This window comes from Dromiciops gliroides, chromosome 3 (assembly GCF_019393635.1).
Source record: "Dromiciops gliroides isolate mDroGli1 chromosome 3, mDroGli1.pri, whole genome shotgun sequence".
Taxonomy (NCBI): domain Eukaryota; kingdom Metazoa; phylum Chordata; class Mammalia; order Microbiotheria; family Microbiotheriidae; genus Dromiciops; species Dromiciops gliroides.
The window spans coordinates 271,282,265-271,301,558 of NC_057863.1; the positions used below are offsets into that span (position 1 = coordinate 271,282,265).

The window sequence follows — 19,294 nt, forward strand, 5'->3', positions numbered from 1 at the left end:
GTAATGGGAAAAGTGCCTGGCTGAGCATCTGAAGATGTTGGTTTGAATCCTGGCTCTTCCCTACTTTTGTGAATCCCTTAACCTGTCTCTCTGGGTCTCAGTTTTCCCATCTGTAAAATGAGGAGGGGTAGGTAGCCTAGATGATTTCTAAAGGTAGCTCCAGTTCTAAATCTAGGCTTATATGATCCTCTAGCATCAGATTGGCAGCAGAAGAACCTGAGAGGGGGCGGCTAGGTGGTGCAGTGGATGGAGCACCGGTCCTGGAGTCAGGAGTACCTGAGTTCAAATCTGGCCTCAGACACTTAACACTTACTAGCTGTGTGACCCTGGGCAAGTCACTTAACCCCAATTGCCTCACTAAGAAGAAGAAGAAGAAGAAGAAGAAGAAGAAGAAGAAGAAGAAGAAGAAGAAGAAGAAGAAGAACCTGAGAGGAAGCTGCTTTGCCTCAATCCACACACCAAAGAACTGGTGGGGTCTTTCCATCTCCTTGAGACTGAAATGGATTTGCCCTCTCCCCAGCTGCTGTGGTGGATTTGCAGGAAATATCAAATGTTTCCTTTTAACTGTAGGAGAAACAGAAGTTCCCTCAGGCCCTCTAGGGCAAGGATTCCCCTATCTTTCATTTTCCCCTCTACACTTTGGCTGGATTTCATTAGGGTGACTATCTACAAGAACCTTCTGTTATTTGTCCCAGCTGATTTTATAATTAGGGATGGCAGAAAGAACTTTAGAACTAGAGGAGACCACCAATCTTGTGAGTCTAATCCCTTCCTTTTTGTACTAGAGCAAACAGACTTAATGAGGTTACATGAGTTGTCATAGAGCTAGTTAATGAGGACCCATCATAGAATCATAGAAATGGAAAGGACCCCAGAGGCTATCTGGTATACCACAAACCTTGGATGTATTCACTCATCATCACCAGCATTTGTTAAGCACCTACTATGTGCCAAGGTACTGTGCTAGGCCATGGGTATCCAATGAAAAAAGAAGGAACAGTAGATAGCACACTGGATCTCAAGTCAGGAAGACCTGAATTCACATTTAGACTCAGATATTACTAACCATGTGACTGTGGACAAGTCAATTAACCTGTGTCTGCCTCAATTTCTTCATCTAAAATGGGAATACCATTTTCTAGGTAGGAGCATTGACCTCCCTGGGTTGTAATGAAAAAAATGAAAGAATATTTGTAAAGTGCTTTGCAAAGCTTAAAACACTACATAAATGTTAAACACCATATTATCACTATTCAAATACCTTATCTTAAACTATTACCTCTTTTATACAAGCAGTCAACTTACCTCTACATCAACCCAGGACTCCTGCTTTCCAGTGTAGAGCTCTTTAATCTTGCCTAATAGGCTATGACTCATCTCTGGCCATTGCTTACTCTGACCTTTTCTAATTGAGTTACTTGTTATTATTCCTGCTAGGATTAGGGAAAGGACAATAACTTGATGTTCTGTTAAAAGAAGAACATGGGTTTGAAAACAGAATTAGATTCAAGAGAATGATAAGCTCTAATGCTGGCCAATACTTTATCTAGGCTCCTTTCTACTGTCCCGGTTTCTTCACTGTCATTTTGAGGTGAAAGGATGTTTGCTTTAGTGTAAAAGTAAGCACAATTAAGGAATACTTTCCTCCTTATGCTTTATTCATAGTACCAGACAAATAAAATCATTCCTTTTTATTATCTTTTTTTCCATTTCACTAATATTGGATGTTGTTGCAAATTTGCCTTCACAGAAGGTACGAATGACACAAACGTTAAGGGGGATTTTGAAGTCTCACCCTTCTCACACTGGAGATCCTCCCTCCACCCCCATGTGAAAGGACATACTCCTCAATCCATATTTGGTTTTCAATAATACTGATCCATATTTCTCGGAGAAGAAGTATCCAAACCACTATTCATCCATATTTCTTGAATGATCTGATCCCTGCGCTCTATCCTTTCTGCCATCTCGGCAGCTTCCGTGGAACTATAGACTGGGTAAGAAGTCCGGAAAAATCCTGTCATTTCATCTGGAAAGTCTGAGTCTGAAGAATCTTCCTCTTCTTCATCCTCAGTGTCGTCCTCTGCCTTGTCGATTTCTGGCACTAAGAGTTTCTTCCTCTGCTTTAGCTTCTGAAAGTCTTTGGTACATGAAACTCTGATCACCACAGCAAATAGCGTGACGATTAAGCCAATGCAAACACTGGAAACAAACAGCAGAGCGGCTCTTTCAGAGTGAGCTGAGGAAAGAAACATGAACCAAAAAAAGGATGAAGATCTTGATAGTTCAGAAAAAAAAAATTATGTGAAGAAACAGCATGGATAACTTCAGCCTTTAAAACACATAGTTGCGGGGGCAGCTAGGTGGCGCAGTGGATGGAGCGCCGGCCCTGGAGTCAGGAGTACCTGAGTTCAAATCCGGCCTCAGACACTTAACACTTACTAGCTGTGTGACCCTGGGCAAGTCACTTAACCCCAATTGCCTCACTAAAACAAAAACCAAAACCAAAACCACATAGTTGCACATCTGTTTATCTAAGTAATTGTAGTCTAAACCCCTGACTAGAGATGAGAAGGCAGAGGTCCATGGAAGTGAGGAGAATTGTCTTGGGTCACACAGCTAGCTAGTAGAAGTCCTGAGACCATAATCCACGTTTCCTAATTTTTACCACTAGATTTTTCTTTCTAGGAAATTTTATTACAGAAGAAAAATGAACTCTGATTGTGTTTATTGTATACCTCCTGAGAGAGTGAATTGATGGTTTTAAAAAAACACAGTACACAAATAAATAGTGTTGAGAATTAGTAAATTTCTTATCCTTGCAAACCATTTAAGTGATGTAAGCTAAACTTATTAAAGTCTAAAACTGTCACATTCATTCTTTCTTTTCAAAGTTTTTATCATCCTGTTATTAGACTGAAATATGTTTATTACTGCTGTAGTTGCGTCTAATGTTGTTTAGTCAATTAGTCATGTCTGACTCTTCATGACCCCATTTGGGATTTTCAATGGCAAAGATACTAGAATGGTTTGCCATTTTCTTCTCCAGTTCATGTTATATTGGAGAAATGGAGGCAGACAGAGTAAAGTGACTTGCTCAGGATCACATAGCTAGTAAGTGTCTGAGGTTGGATTTGAACTCAGTTTCTCTTGACTCCAGAGCCAGCACTCTATCCATTGTGTCACTTAGCTGCCCATTGTCTCCAATAGCATAATCTTATCCCTGACACTAAAGCAGTGAGATACCCACTTTCAGCTAATTCTCCCAACTCACAAGGTTGCAGCTACAGTGAGGCAACTGTGACCTTAGGATCTAGGGTTCCCTTATGGATGGCTGATGAGCCCAAAAGGGGCACTTACCCTTAAAAATAAGCCAGTAGACATAATTAATTCTTAGAAAAGTCATTTACTCAAATATCCAAATAAAAAAAAGTAGTTACAAAGCAGTTTCCCCCAAATACTGTGGTATGCTCTCCCCCACACAGAATCCACATGGGGGAGAGTGGGAACAAACTTAAATACAGTGAAAGTAAATCACATGTGCAAGGAATTCGTGTAGGCAAGGCAACTCACAACTTAGGAACATCAGAGTCTTAAAGTTGGCCACTGATCATCCATTATGTAGTGTCTATAAGTCACTCGGCTGATATCCTCAACTCAAAAAGAAAATGGGCAATGCTGGGGAAGCTTCCTGGAAAGACAGGCTATCTAATTCACATCAGAAACAGGTGCTTCTGGATCCAGCAAGACCACTAATCTTGAAATACTTTATCTTGTCTTCCTGGAGTAATTTTCATTACTGAACAATTTTCAATATTTTTCCATACCACTATATATACATATACACATACACACAACACATATATACATATATGTATGTGTGTACACACATTTTTATACGTATGTGTGTGTATGTACATATATATTTATAATACTCCTAGGGCTATACGGAAGGCACTCTCTATTTGGTAAGAATACATTTATTGGTTCATAATATTAAATGAATGACTTAAAATTCATCAGCAACATTATGGCTTTCCCATTGTTGGAGAAATTAGGCAGGAGCAGTACGTACAAGAGCCTCCCAGAAAAAGAGTGAATTGTGCAGAATTTCACCCTGATAGGTCATGAGACACAAAACTTATAGGCAGTTGGTGCAAACTAGCATTTGGATCTCTACAGTATGACAAAAGGAGAGTCAACTCAATTATCTATACCAGTGAAACAAATTATCCATACATTGATCTACACTTATATTTGACTTTGCAATATGTTATAAAACATATTTTAGAAACCAGGTCACATGACCAACAAGATGAAAGACTACACATTTTTTTCAATCCTCGCAACTTCTTGACCCCCTCCAAAATATGAATTACCTCCCCACCAAAAAAAAAAAAAAACAACCCTCCAGGAACCCTAAGGAGGTAACAACCTAATGAATTAGCAGCAGATATGAGTAAGCCTTAAATAAAAGTATGCTAGTAAATGTTTAACAACCAGCTTAGGGGAAAGGGAGAGGAAAATGCACACAAAACAGACTTTTAATCTGCATTATTAACATATTCTCCATCACTTTCTTAAGTCTAGACAATCAATAAAACAATAAATCAAGCCCAGATTTGTAGCGTCCGCTGATTTATAAGGTGTAGATGTTCACACTAAAAAATTAACAATCACTTATTGGGAGTCAGCAAAAATTGGCTCCAATACATCCCTGTTATGGAATATAAAACAACAGCAACATAACAAGAGAGGGACCATTAAGAGATGTCTTTCTAAAAGTACAAGGGAGAAAAGGGTGAAAGTGGAAATTAAATGAAAGTATTGAAGGGGAAGGAACAAGCCTGAAGCACTGTGGACTAAAACTCTTAACACCCTGCATTTAGGGGAACTGATTTTGTGTGTGTGTGTGTGTGTGAGAGAGAGAGAGAGAGAGAGAGAGAGAGAGAGAGAGAGAGAGAGAGAGAGAGAGAGAGAGAGAGAATTGAAGAATGGGGGATGCATAAAAGCAGGGAAAGGAGGAAAAAGAGAGGGGAATGTGGGATGTATGCTAATCAAGTCAATGGTAAACAAATGAAGGGAAAATAATGTTTATAGTTCTCTCAAGAAGAAGGGCTATGGGAGAATGGCTGAGATGGCAAAGAGAGGTATTGAAACAGGGAAATAAAGAGGAAAATCTCAATTCAAAGGAAGGAGGAGGTCCCACTGAAGAATGTTCCCATGGAGTGGAAGAAAAATATTCTATAATGGAAGATGAGGACCTTACAATGTGTGTAATCTACAGAGATTTGGTGCTTAGAAAGACCATTATGTCTATGAGAGTATTGTGCCACCATGGACAGCGTCCTATTTCTGAAAAAGGGGAAAGAGAACTCCTGGGGGGTGGGGGTGGGGGAACTGATATCCAGAAGAGTGGGAGGGCACAGACCCAGAGAAGGGAAATCATCATGAACTGCACAATCAGGGACACGGGAAAATTCGTTCCATGGAGCAATATTCCTATTATTCTCTAACTCTTTCAGGGATTGCTATCTTTAAGAATAAGGCACAATAACAACAAAGAGTAGAGAGGCTAAGATCTACAAAACAATAATACAGAAATTGTTTAAAAGGGGGAGATTAATTCTATGAAAAACAAAGAAGCTAAAGAAGGAATAAATAAGTATGAAGATTTTGAATCAAAGAATAAATAGAAAGAAAAGAGAATTAATAAAAATGAATGAAAGAAATCTTTTTTTAAAGAAAAAAAGATGCAGAAAATTAAAAAAAAAAACCTAACAAAACAAGTTGAAGGGGAGGAGAAGAGGGATTTTATCTGACTCTTTAACTGAGGAAAAAAAGAAGTGAAGATTTAGGTAACTAGATAATAGGATGTAAGCAAAAAGGAATTAACGTTAAGCAAAATTAGAAAACTAAGTAAAGGGGTGACAAACAGGAGCAGAGGTTGAATTTTGAGAGTAAGGGGAAAATTCTGTGGGAACAGAATTGTCTTTAAGTAGATTAAGGAGGAGGAGGAGGAAGAAGAAGAAGAAGAAGAGAAAGAGGAAGAAGAAAAAAACAGAAGATGAAGAGGAGGAAGAGGCCAAGTATTCTCTTTACAGAGGAAGAAGAACAACAACCCACCCCCAAAAAGAATCCTAATTCAAGAACTTATATTTGAGAATGGATATGTCTAATATCCAAGGAATTAACCTTATACAAAATAAGTCACACTATAATGAAGGATTGAGAAAAAGCTAGTTAATAACCTCACTTGAACCAAATCAATTACTGTTGGCAAACTCCACTATACTGGGGACAGAAAGCACAGTTTCTTCTATGGTTTCAAGGTACTAGAAGTGTACCTCTAAAGGAAAATAGTTAGTGGCTGTATTTAGGTTTCCAAAAGCATACCTGCTGCCTTTATTATTGTTGTTTGTCCTTCATTCTTGAAGGGAACTATGACAGATGTCATGACTTGCAATGAATCGGATTTAAGTGAGGAAGGGTCGTGCAAAGTCATCAGCTTCATTCTCTCCTCAAGAGCTGTCTGGGTCCAGTAGCAAGATATATATCAGGATGACTGGAGATGGCCCCCAGTGTTTAAGGCAGTTGGGGTTGTGACTTGCCCAGGGTCACACAAGTAGTGAATGAGGTCAAATTAGCGGTCCTCCCAGCTTCAGGGCCAGTTCTCTATCCACTATGCCAACTAGCTGCCCCACAGCCCATATGCAGAGTAAATAGAAAGAGCAAATTGTCTAAAATAAAAAGCAAGTAATGAAGTTGAATAGGTGTTGTCAGAATATGAATAAAAGGTTTTCTGAAGATAGGCTAACATAAAGTGAATCTACTTATTGATAACTGAGAGATTTTTCTTCATTGCTTTTCAATTCACTTTCTGAATTAGCTAGTAATTCTCCTTTCAAATCCTCTCCCTTTACCTTATTTCTACCAGTAAGGTTCATGGTTTTCTCTAAAACTTTGATCTAAAATGATATCCAGGGGGCAGCTAGGTGGCACAGCACTGGCCCTGGAGTCAGGAGGACCTGAGTTCAAATCCAGCCTCAGACATTTGACACTTACTAGCTGTGTGACCCTGGACAAGTCAATTAACCCTAACTGCCTTACACACACACACACACACACACACACACAAATTAAATAAATAAATAAAATGATATCCAGGAATAAAAATGTGTTTACTGACCAAATATGCTCTTGAGAATGTTGCTCTTCATTCACCAGGAAAACAACCTGAAATCTGATTTAAACAGCCAAAGGATATAGTTTGTTATGCAATTTTCTCTATGCTCCTGGACATACTACTTTGTTCCAAGGAACAGTAGTCTTGATTAAAGGTCACCAGATAGAATGGATGCTCCTCACATGGGGCCTGTGGGTCTTCTATTTCCCAGGGAGCTGTACTGCCTTTAAGGCTGGGCAGGGCAATGGATGTCTCAACTCATCCTATTCATTTGATTTATCTTCAGCCCAAGTCTTCACTGTTCATCATCACCTTTTTTTTTTCATGGCTCCATCCTTTTACTGCCTTCTTCCTCCATCCTCACTCATTATACATATGAGAGCCAGCTGCCCAATTCTCAAAGGTTTTCCCAAGAACTAGCCCTGAACTTGCCTCGTTCTTCTGAGTTTATGAACCCTGGTTCAGAATATCCAGGCCTTTCAATATGGACACAACTACTTTTTGGTAGCAATAACTGAAACATCCCTTCTAAGTTATTTTCCAGCTTATTCTCACTTGCAGGTGGGGGTCCCCAGAGGGTAGTTGCCGTCTTCGATTCTCCCTATAGGTAGCCACTCCTGTTGTTCATCCTTCATTTTCAAAGAGGACCAGTGACATCATGGGTTATATCTTGATTTGTACATAAATTGGATTTAAGTGAGGCCAACTTGCACAAAGTCTCCCTTTACTCTCTCTTCCAAAGTCACTTAAGTCCAGTGGCAAGAGTGGATGACCTTGTCGTGCTTCATGTTTGACTAAGCTCTAAGTGTTCCATGGCACCTGTTTCAGCCTCTTTCGTGGCCCTTAAAACAAATTGTTCTCACCCAGCCATTCTGTTGGGAGAAGTTTTCACGTGGTTGGGGTAGAAATTCCACTAACTCACCAACAGGTATGAGGCCTGTCAGTTACCCTCAACCTGGTTTAGTCCGTCTGCCAAGACAGTTTTACCAGGGTGTGGCTGCTACACATGCTAAAGCAGTTGGGTAAAGGTAGACACCAAAGGTAGATGAGCAGCTCTGAAAAGAACTCAGCAAGCCCTCACACCAGACTGTGCACACTCCACATATCCCCTGTCTAGTTACCTGATCATGAGTTTCTTCTCTCTCTGTCCATTAATCAGCAAACATTTATTAAAAGCAATTACTAAACAAACAGCCAAACAAATAGGGGACAGCTAGGTGGCACAGTGGATAAAGCACCTGCCCTGGATTCAAGAGGACCTGAGTTCAAATCTAGCCTCAGACACTTGACACTTACTAGCTGTGTGACCCTGGGCAAGTCACTTAACCCTCATTGCCCCGCCCCTCCCCTCAAAAAAGAAAGAGAATCAGGAATTACGGAACATTTTGTGGTGTAAAACCCCAAAATGTGGTCATTTAAAAAGTGACCAGGGAGGGTACTGTCATATACAATGTTCATTCACTGAGGAAAATCTGCAGCTATACTACGCTAAGCTATAAATGTACTGGCCCTTGATAATTCAGAAGAGTTGAGTCTGACTGATACTTGAAGGGAGGCTTAATAAGGAAAACCATGGCAACTCCAAGAAATAATGTTGTTGGTTCAGATAGTGAAGCAACCTTAGCATCATATGAGTCTGCCACTGGGCTGAAGAAATAACGTATAGTTGTCTCTGGTTCATGACCTCACCTTTCAACTTATTGTTCTTCCAACCATAGTTAGGGGGCTCGGATATCCCTAACATCCATCCCCAATTTTAATGTTAGTCAATTCGCCATAGTCTTCAAGCTCTTTTTGCTGTTTTAAAGGATAGAAAAAAAAATATTTTTTTCTTTTTCTTTATTTTTTTTCTGGGGCAATGGGGGTTTAAGTGACTTGCCCAGGGTCACACAGCTAGTGTCAAGTGTCTGAGTCTGGATTTGAACTCAGGTCCTCCTGAATTCAGGGTTGGTGCTTTATCCACTGTACCACCTAACTGCCCCCAAAATAATCTTTTGACCACTGCTCCTAAAATGGGTTATTTCATGATAGTATTCTTCTACTGGTCCTCCTTGTTAATTTTCAGACTTACAGCTTGAATGGTTTGTGGTTTAGGGTTGTGGAAGGAAGATTAAAGGTCAAAGGAAGCAACTTGTTTTTCTTTAATCATTCAGACTCTAAATACTGTCATTTTAAACAGTGCATTTGTTAGCAAGACTAAGATAAATCCATTAGCACAATGTAGATAACCTCGATTTGTTGACCTACCTCTAATGTAAGCAAATGTGGCCAAAGAGTTGCTGACAATAACTCCATCTTTCACCAGAGTCTTTGATTCGCTTGGGTCAAAGTTTATATCTGTTTTATGAAGACGTAAGACCGATTAATCACAGTTGATTCGCATGACATATATCTATAAGTGATGCTGCTAAATCATGATCATTTATATGACATTAAAACACAGGAAAAAACAAAGCTAAGCTACAAAGCAACAGTATAGTCTCGGAGTGCCAGTGGACCCTGTAACACATTAAGCAACAAGATTTTTAGAGAAACATGTTAGAAAAAGCCACAGGGTCTCACTGTGAAATGGCAGTGATGCTGAAAGCCACCCCTCATCTATTCCATTATGGCAAGAAATGATGAAAAGAAAAGTATGCATTACATTTGCAATATCTATCATAGTGCCAGGCACGTAGGAAGCATTTAATAAATGCACATCTATTTATTTATCTGTCTATCTACCTAGACTGGGAAGGCTGCACAATTTGCTTTCTCCTCCTAAAAGTTCATTAAATCCCCCAGTCTGGACATCCTTAGGAATTGAGGGAGGGGCAGACCAAAAACAGTCACAAATAAGCTCTGTTGTTTACATCTCTTGCCCACAGTTAAAGACAAATTATGTTATGTTAGCTTTCTGGTAAGGGCTGAAAAAAATATAAAAATACAGGTTTGACAAAACTTTAAAATTATTTCTTCCATGACTTTTTAAATGTTTTTTTAAATAGGTCCTCTAAAATTATAAATGGCAGAGAAGATGCCAACTAGCATCAGTAGAGGCATTTTTCTCACTGGAAATTCCCTGTATTAATGAAGTAATGGATGCAATCCCTATCAATTTCTAATGGGACAACCTTAGGGGCTGCAGGTTATGGGGCACTGAAGAGATGGACAAGGGAGACAAAAGGGAAAAGCAGATGGGAAATATCCTGATGTTACATGCTCTTGTGGAGGAAATGGACTGGACAGCGGGGCAGGGATCCCTGCCTAGAGTATTGGGGGGTGGGAGGGAGTGGCAAATATAAAAAGGCTGGTAGAGTCCTGGGAAGGAAATACTCTATTCTGATCCTCTTAGGCACCTCTCAGTTTTTCATGGAGATGTCAAAGGGCCCTCCACCTCCTGTTCCCTCTGTTCCCTTTCCTAGTGGCCCAGAAGATAGAGAGGTGGTATACATTTTCAGGGTTCCCACCCAACTATGAGACTTGAGATTTTGCCTGATTTGCTCTATGCTAAGGTTGGTGTTAAACACAGGTTAGTTTCATTAGTACTGGCAGATGCTCAGAAATTGGAAAGACCAGGGTCTAATCAGTAAAATGACCCTGTAAACCTGTGGATATTCTGGGAAGACCTCACTGCTTCTGCCAGACCCCTGCAGTTACTTCCAGCACATGAAATTACTCACACTGGGTAACGATGACAAGCAACACCCAGAGAGAAATGAATGGTGCTGGCATCTAGCTGGAATTCACAAGCTTATATTATAACATATATAGGTGGGACAGCAAAGTAGGGACAGTTGAGGCAAGTTTCATCTCTGTACACATCTACTTCCATTATCTCTGTCATGTAAGAGCCTGTAGCTACCAAAAGCTTAATTATTTTATGATCTCATGAAATGCTGTCATTTTCATTCAGGAATTCCAGACATGGAATTCCCAATCTAGATGAGATATGGAGGCCTGAATCATTCCTCATTCATGGAAAAAGGAAAAGTAACTAGATGAGATTTCAGGTGAAATTCTAAAGAAAAAGATGGTCATTGCTTCCAGTGATGCATAAAACCATCTGCCATCTTGATTATCTTAAGCAGGTTCCTTTGGATTGTGGCTAGCTAGTTTATGAAAAAGCCTATCAGACTTCTGGAGGGAGAACTAACCTCAGGTCTCAGAATCTTGAGTGTATACTGTGTTCTATTTTTCATTTGGAGTTCCTGTGTGTATGTTTGTGTGTACAAAAGGGCATTTGTGACTAATGCCGCCTCCCTCCACCAACAACCTCAATATTAGCAACATAATCACTAACCATTACTAGCCAATCAAACACATGCCTTTCCCAAATATTTCCTTTCATTCTAAAAGGTATGTACCTAACTGTGGTCACATGGACTGTCTACCTTTACTTAAAAAGATTTCAATTAAGTAAAGCCATAAATATTACCATAGTCACCATCTTTGTGCTTCAAAGAAGGATTTAGATTAGAAACCATTGGATCAACCGCTGTAAGTATGTTTTGGGGAACTAAAAATAAAAAAGAGAAATTTTTGAACTGTCAATTGAAAGTACTTATAACTGAGATTTTCTTTGATTTGCAGCATAGATTGGGAATCACTTTTCAAAACCGTATTTGAGTCACTGTGTCTACTGGTCACATAAATCCAATGTGTATAGTACATAGTAGGCACTTAATAAATGTTTACTGAATTGAATTGAAATGAACTATTCCAGAAAATTGTACTTATAGTTTAATCTTAAAATCCAGAGAGGTGGTCTCAAGATAGCAAATAGTGGGCTAGCCTTGCAGTTAGGAAGACCTAGGCTCAAGATCTGCCTCTGATACATACTGTCTATGTGATGATGGGAAAGGAATCTTACCTCTCAGTATTCTAAGCAACTCCTCATGACTCTAAGTTACTTAAGAGGTATTGATCTACGTTGGTGGAGGAAGTTTCCATGCCAAGACTTCCCCACACTGATGAAATCACAAATAGAAAGGAAAAGAAAAAGGAAAGAAAAACCTAACAGATAACTTCTCTAAATATGGCTTTCCCTAAAGCACAGAGGCCAATTAGTTGACCTGAGGGACATAACTTTTACTAAAATGATCAATAGTCAACGATGGCAAGATTTAATTCTTCCCTCCCACACCTGTCCTGATCTAATGTACTTTTTATTCAGTGCTTTACATAACTCCTCCTTTCAAATAAACATGAAGATTTTCTTGGAAATCACATGATAAGAGTTTCTCAGTGTGTTACCGCCTTCATCTAATGCAGCCAAATCCATGAAAATGATCAATATACAAGGTTGGAAACATGAAAAGTATAACTGATTTATAGCCTTGAGGAAGAAAGCTAAAAGGTAAATAAAGAGCATGGCCAAGCAAAACAGCTATATAAAAAGTTTTTCATTTCTACCGTAAGTGAAGACCCATGAATAGCAGGCTGAGGTTCATTAGGGTCCTCTATGGCCCACTATTGAGTCCATTTTACAATTGTACAATTCTTTTTAAATAGCTTTAATTCAGCTGAGAGAATAGCTCTAGCCAATGGTCCAGAAATCTTTGGTAGGGTTCACAGAAACCAGACATCAAGTGTGAAAGAACATCCTTTGCCCCTAAGTGTTTTGGTTTTTGTTTGTTGAAGATAGATGCTTGTTTTTTCTCTCCTTCTAGTGTTAGGGAGCAAGCATTTTTTGGGGGACAGGGCAATGAAGGTTAAGTGACTTGCCCAGGGTCACACAGCTAGTAAGTGTCAAGTGTCTGAGGTCATATTTGAACTCAGGTCCTCCTGAATCCAGGGCCGGTGCTTTATCCACTGAGCCACCTAGCTGCCCCAGGAGCAAGCATTTATTAAGAGCCTACTGTGGGAGTTTACACATATCATTTCATTTGGTCCTCATGACAATCCTAGGAGGTAGGCATTGTTATTATTCCCATTTCATAGTTAAAGAAACTGAGGTTGGCAGATTGTTTTTAGATGACTTGCCCAAGGTGATCACGAAGCTAGTAAATATTTGAGGATGCATTTGAACGCAGGTCTTCCTGACTTGAGGCCTAGGACTCTATTCCCTAGCTGCCTCAATGAGGGGTTGGGTGGGGGATGATGACTGCAAGAATTGTAAGTGAGGTGGCTACTATCTCTGTAAATCTTTACAGCCTGATATGTGTGTATGTATGTGTGTATGTATACATGTGTATAAATACACATGTATATACACACATGTATATATTATACATACACATGCACACATATATACACACACCTATATATGTATATGTTTAAGTCAGCAACCAAATATTGCTAAGGCTAACATTTCTAGTACAATATTGAATAATAGTGGTGATAAGGGACATCCTTGTTTCACCCCTGATATTATCGGGAATGTTTCTAACTTATCCCCATTACATATAATGCTTGCTGATGGTTTAAGATAGATACTGTTTATCATCTTAAGGAAAGCTCCATTTATTCCTATGCTCTCTAGTGTTTTTAATAGGAATGGGTGATGTATTTTGTCAAAAGCTTTCTCTGTAACTATTGAGATAATCATATGATTTGGGTTAGTTTTCTTATTGGTGTGCTCAATTATGATGATAGTTTTCCCAGTATTGAACCAGCCCTGCATTCCTGGCATAAATCCCACCTGGTCACAGTGTACTATCCTGGTAATAAACTGCTGTAATCTCTTTGCTAATATTCTATTTAGAATTTTTGCATCAATATTCATTAGGGAGATTGGTCTATAATTTTCTTTCTCTATTTTTGCTCTTCCTGGTTTAGATATCAGCACCATATTTGTCTTATAAAAGGAAATTGGTAGGATTGCTTCTTCGCCTATTTTTCCAAATAGTTTATATAGTGTTGGAATTAATTGTTTCTTAAATGTTTGATAGAATTCACTTGTAAATCTATCTGGCCCTGGAGAATTTTTTCTTAGGGAGTTTATTGATAGTTTGTTCAATTTCTTTTTCTAAAACGGGCTTATTTAAGGATTTTATCTCCATTTCTGTTAATCTGGGAAGTTTATATTTCCATAGATATTCATCCATTTCATTTAGATTATCAAATTTATTGGCATATAGTTGGGCAAAATAGCTCCTAATTATTGTTTTAATTTCCTCTTCATTGGTGGTGAGTTCATCCTTTTCATTTTTGATGCTGGTAATTTGGTTTTCTTCTTTCTTTTTTTTTTTAAATCAAATTAACCAAAGTTTATCTATTTTATTGTTTTTTTCATAGAACCAGATCTTAGTTTTATTAATTTCATAGTTTTCTTACTTTCAATTTTATTAATCTCTCCTTTAATTTTCAGAATTTCTAATTTGGTGTTTAATTGAGGATTTTTAATTTTTTCTTTTTTTTCTAGCCTTTTTAGTTCCATGCCCAATTCATTGATCTCTTCTTTCTTTATTTTATTCATGTAGGCATTTTATACCATAAAATTTTCCCTAAGAACTACTTTGGCTGCATCTCATAAATTTTGGTATGTTGTCTCATTATTGTCATTCTCTTGGATAAAGTTATTGACTGTGTCTATGATCTGTTGTTTGATCCACTCATTCTTTAGGATAAGATTATTTAGTTTCCAATTAATTTTTGGTCTATCTTTCCATGGCCCTTTATTACACATAATTTTATTGCATCATGATAAGATGCATTTACTATTTCTGCCCTTCTGCATTTGACTGTGAGGTTTTTATGCCCTAATATATGGTCAATTTTTGTGTATGTACCATAAACTGCTGAGAAATAGGTAAATTCTTCTCTATTCCCATTCAGTTTTCTCCAGAAGTATATTATATTTAATTTTCCTAAAATTCTATTCACCTCCTTAACTTCTTTCTTATTAATTTTGTGGTTACATTAATCTAGTTCTGAGAGGGGGAAGTTGAGGTCCCCCACTAACATAGTTTTGCTATCTATTTCTTCCTGTAACTAACTTAACTCTTCTAAGAATCTGCATGTTGTACCACTTGGTGCATATATGTTTAGTATTGATATTGCTTCATTGTCTATGGTGCCCTTGAGCAAGATGTAGTTTCCTTCCTTATCTCTTTTAATTAGGTCAATTTTTGATTTTGCTTTGTCTGAGATAAGGATAGTCAGCAACTAAATAAAGGTCCTTTGAATTGTCTTCTTTTCAGATGCAGCAGGATCCAGGTATTTTCTACCCAAACTGCTGTTAGTATTATTCCTTAGTACACATCTTTCCTAGGACATTCAAACCAGCTGAATCTGCCTTTCTTGCAGTCAAAGAAGTGGTTGTTGTTGAGGTATTTCAGTAATATCTGACTCTTTGTGATCCCATTTTGGGGTCTTCTTGGCAAAGATACTGGAGTGGTTTGCCATTTCCTTTTCCAGATCATTTTATGGATGAGGAAACTGAGGTAAAAAGTGTTAAATGACTTGACTAAGGTCACACAGCTAATACATATATGAGCCTTTATTTGAACTCAGGAAGATGAGTCTTCCTTACTCCAGGACCAGTACTCTATCCATTATACCACCTATCTGCCCAGCAAAGAAGTGGCCCTTAGGTTAAATGACAAAATGATGCCTCATGGATCAGGTATGAGAAACCTCAGCTGCACTGCTACAAAATGTCCTTTAAATTACTGGTTCCCTTCAGTTCCACAGAAATAATGGGAGCTTCCTAATTTTTTGGCATAGTATCATGTTCTCTCCCTGCCAGGAAGTGACTTGCTCTCATATATCTATATGTCTACAAACTAGATTTCAAAAGATGGCCCAAAAGAGAAAAGCACCTTGATCCTTGATGAATAGTTGAAGACTAAGAGATGAGAAAGAAGAATTCTGAATAATCAGACATTACTTGAAGACTCTAAGAGATAAGGAAGAATAAATCTGATTTATCAGACATGAAGCCCAAAGTGGTAGAAATGCCAACATGATCTTTTTGAAAGAAAAACCTATAAAAAGAAGATATTTCATGTAAATATGAAACTGGTAACACATTAAAAAATGAACTTACCTATCCACTATGTGCAAAAAAGCCAGGTTTAGAGCAAACCATTCAGAATGATTCAAAAATATATTGGTCTTAGCATCCTTTTAAAGAGACTTGATAATAATGCTAAAGTAAAAGTTTTTTGGGCCATAACAAAACAGCAAACTCATTAGAGGGAAATGGGAGATAGTCTGACTTTGCTAGCTTTGTTTAGAGGACCTTAAAAGGACATAAAAACATCAAAAGTAGTTCACATTCAAACAGAGACTAATTTTGTCTATTTTAACTAAATCTGGAGCTAATAATACTAATGATATGGGATGGCTTTAAATGGTTTTTCTACCTGGATATTTCTTTTTTTTTTTTTGTGGGGCAATGGGGGTTAAGTGACTTGCCCAGGGTCACACAGCTAGTAAGTGTCAAGTGTCTGAGGCCGGATCTGAACTCAGGTACTCCTGGATCCAGGGCCAGTGCTCTATCCACTGTGCCACCTAGCTGCCCCCTACCTGGATATTTTCAAGCAGGGAAACTTTCTGTATATGATACTCCAACCCATGGGTCAAGGCCTGGGCTTTAAAAAAAAAAAGACCTTAGGAAACATATCTCTGCAAGTTTAAAAATGCTTAATCTCTCATTTTTTGTAATTAGGAATGAAGTGGGGTCTCTGTAAGCTGTTCTGATCCTGGTGTGTTTTGGAAGAGCAAAGAGATTGGGCATGTTGTTGGGAGACAGAATGATGGTCTCTGTTGACCATAAATAGATAAGGAAGAACCTACCTGAATTTAAAGACTATAACTATTATATGGAAAGAAGAGCAGTAAAGAGAGCTAGAAATTTAAAAGATATAAAATCCATGGCCTTAGATAGTTGCACACAAATGCAGAAAGTATGGGTAATAAGCAAAGTGAACTAGATATGGTGATGCACTGAAGCAAATTTGCCTGCATCAATATCACTGAGATTTGATAGGAAGAGTTGTGCAGTTGAAATATCACTGGGACAAGCAGGATGACTTCAGAAAGGCCTGGAAAGAAACGTATGAAATGATGTATTGTGAAGTGAGCAGAACTAAGAGACCATTGTGCACAGAGACAGACATATTGTGAATGACTTGACTATTCTCAACAAAACAAGGATCCAACACAATCCCAAAGGATTATTGATGAAACATACTATCCACCTCCAAAGAAAGAACTAATATTGATGAAACAGACTGAAGCATGCTATTTTTCACTTTCATTTTTTCTTTTAATCAAGTTTCTTGTATAAAATAACAAATATTGTAATGCTTTGCATAATAATACATGTATAACCCATATGTGATTGTTTGCTGCCTCAGGGAGAGGGGTGGAAAGAGGGTAAAAATTGGAACCCAAAACTATAAATAAAAATATTTATTATTTTAAAAAAGAACTATCACTGGAAAAGTAATAATTTATTCAATAGGAATAGGATACATAAAAATGAGGCAAAGAGTAGCACTGCATATTTTAAAAGGCACACTTATATGAGGAAATCCAGAAGATGAAGATGGATGGCAGGAGGCTTTTGGGAAAAGATGAAAGGAGGCAAAAATAAAAGTGAGTTTCACTGGCATTTATTACAAACTAGATAGAAAGAGGAAATAGATGAGTAGTTTTGGAAACAGATTAAAAAAACAAAAACCTACTTAGTACGGAGGCATGAGAGAAGCAATAGGAGGCTTCAATGATCTGTTAGAACTCAGCTGCCCAAAGCAGAGTGCCTAATAATTTCTTGGCTCTACTTACTAATAACTTAGCATTTAAAAGGTGGAAGTACCAACGAGGAGAACTGCTCTTCTGGATCTGATTCCTGCAGTTCAATCAGCATGTCAGCATTTCCTAAGTATCCATGATATAACAAGTACTTCCCTGGGCCTTAGGGATGCAATACAAAAATGAGACAATCTCTGTGTATGTGTAGGTGTATGTCTATATGTGTGCATACATGCATGCAGGTAAATGTGTACACACATAAATATGTACTGTGTGTGTACATGTGTGTTAATATAGGCATACATTGCACTGTGAATAGATACAATGTGCATAAGAAACACCCACACGTCTCTATGTATAAATACACATACATACACATGTGTGCGTGAGTATATGCCATGCATGCATTGGACACATGCACCCCCACACAATACACATTCGTGCATACATCACATGTGTGCATGTATGTAGAAACGTCTATGTAGAACACATACATGTATGTTGTGTGTTGTATATACACACACCTGTGCCAACATGATGCCAGGGACCTGCTTGTAGGAAAAGACATTCTGTGTTTCCTTACAACATGGATGAGAGAAGCTTTTTTCTATTGGTTACAGCAGAAACTGCCTGCTTCTTTAAAACTACCAATCTGGGGCAATCTCTCTCTTTCCAGTAGCATGCAGGGGTGAAGGTTTTGTTCATCTGAAGCATGGGCATCATGCCATAAGCAGAGTGGGGAGAAGGATCACCCTCCCCCTTCCTTTAGACTGTGTGGCCCCCAAGATGGACTTGAGGTTTCAGTCTTGGGGTTGTGGGGTTTTTTTGTCCTTTTTAGTTCAACGGGAAGGATCCTAAAAGACTAATTAGGCCTCCCGGGCATTCATGATTGAAAAGGCCTGCAAAGTCCTTCGTCATGGAGATCCAGAACAGGAATAAGCTAAATGCACCGAGGCCAAGTTTTTGGTGAATCTTACATAAACCAGGATGGAGAAGGAGGTGTGGCTCTTCAGAACTAAGGAACTTTCTGTTCCCATAAGAGCTGTTGCTCTTTTTAACCTCCCTTGGGTGAGGACCTGGAGAGTAGCACCTGTTAATGTACATCCTTGCTGATTGTTTGTATTTAGTGAGAGGTTTTTTGGTTTGTTTTTAACCAATCTGCTTCACTGACTCATTCTTTCCAAATCTTGACCTTGTATTTTGAGCTGCCATGCACCTGGTCTAAAACAATACAAAATAAATATACACTGAAATTGGCCAGGGATGGAAGGCAGGGGTGAAGGAGAGAGAACTAACAAGCAGATGTGGCAATGACAGGAGCTTTGGAGGGTTGAGACTTCTCCATCTCATAAACTGTATGATTAAATGAGTAGATTTCAAAAGGGATCAAAGGAAGGATGCATAGGATCCCACAAACTAAAATTC

The 19,294-nt window shown here is 38.5% G+C and overlaps 1 protein-coding gene across 7 annotated transcripts in view; it reads right to left on the reverse strand.

The window, feature by feature from the left end:
- Window positions 1-1,653: 1,653 nt before the first annotated feature.
- EVA1C (eva-1 homolog C) overlaps window positions 1,654-19,294 on the reverse strand; it is an 87,314-nt gene continuing 69,673 nt past the window's right edge. For 5 of the 7 annotated variants that reach the window (XM_043999116.1, XM_043999118.1, XM_043999114.1 and 2 more), the window contains 3 exons: window positions 11,604-11,684; window positions 9,434-9,523; window positions 1,654-2,239 (listed from right to left, as the gene is read on the reverse strand). In XM_043999116.1, coding sequence (XP_043855051.1) covers window positions 1,866-2,239; window positions 9,434-9,523; window positions 11,604-11,684 — 545 coding nt within the window. In that variant the 3' untranslated portion in view covers window positions 1,654-1,865. The remainder of the gene's footprint in view (window positions 2,240-9,433; window positions 9,524-11,603; window positions 11,685-19,294) is intronic. The other 2 variants (XM_043999113.1, XM_043999115.1) reach the window with 2 other exon arrangements.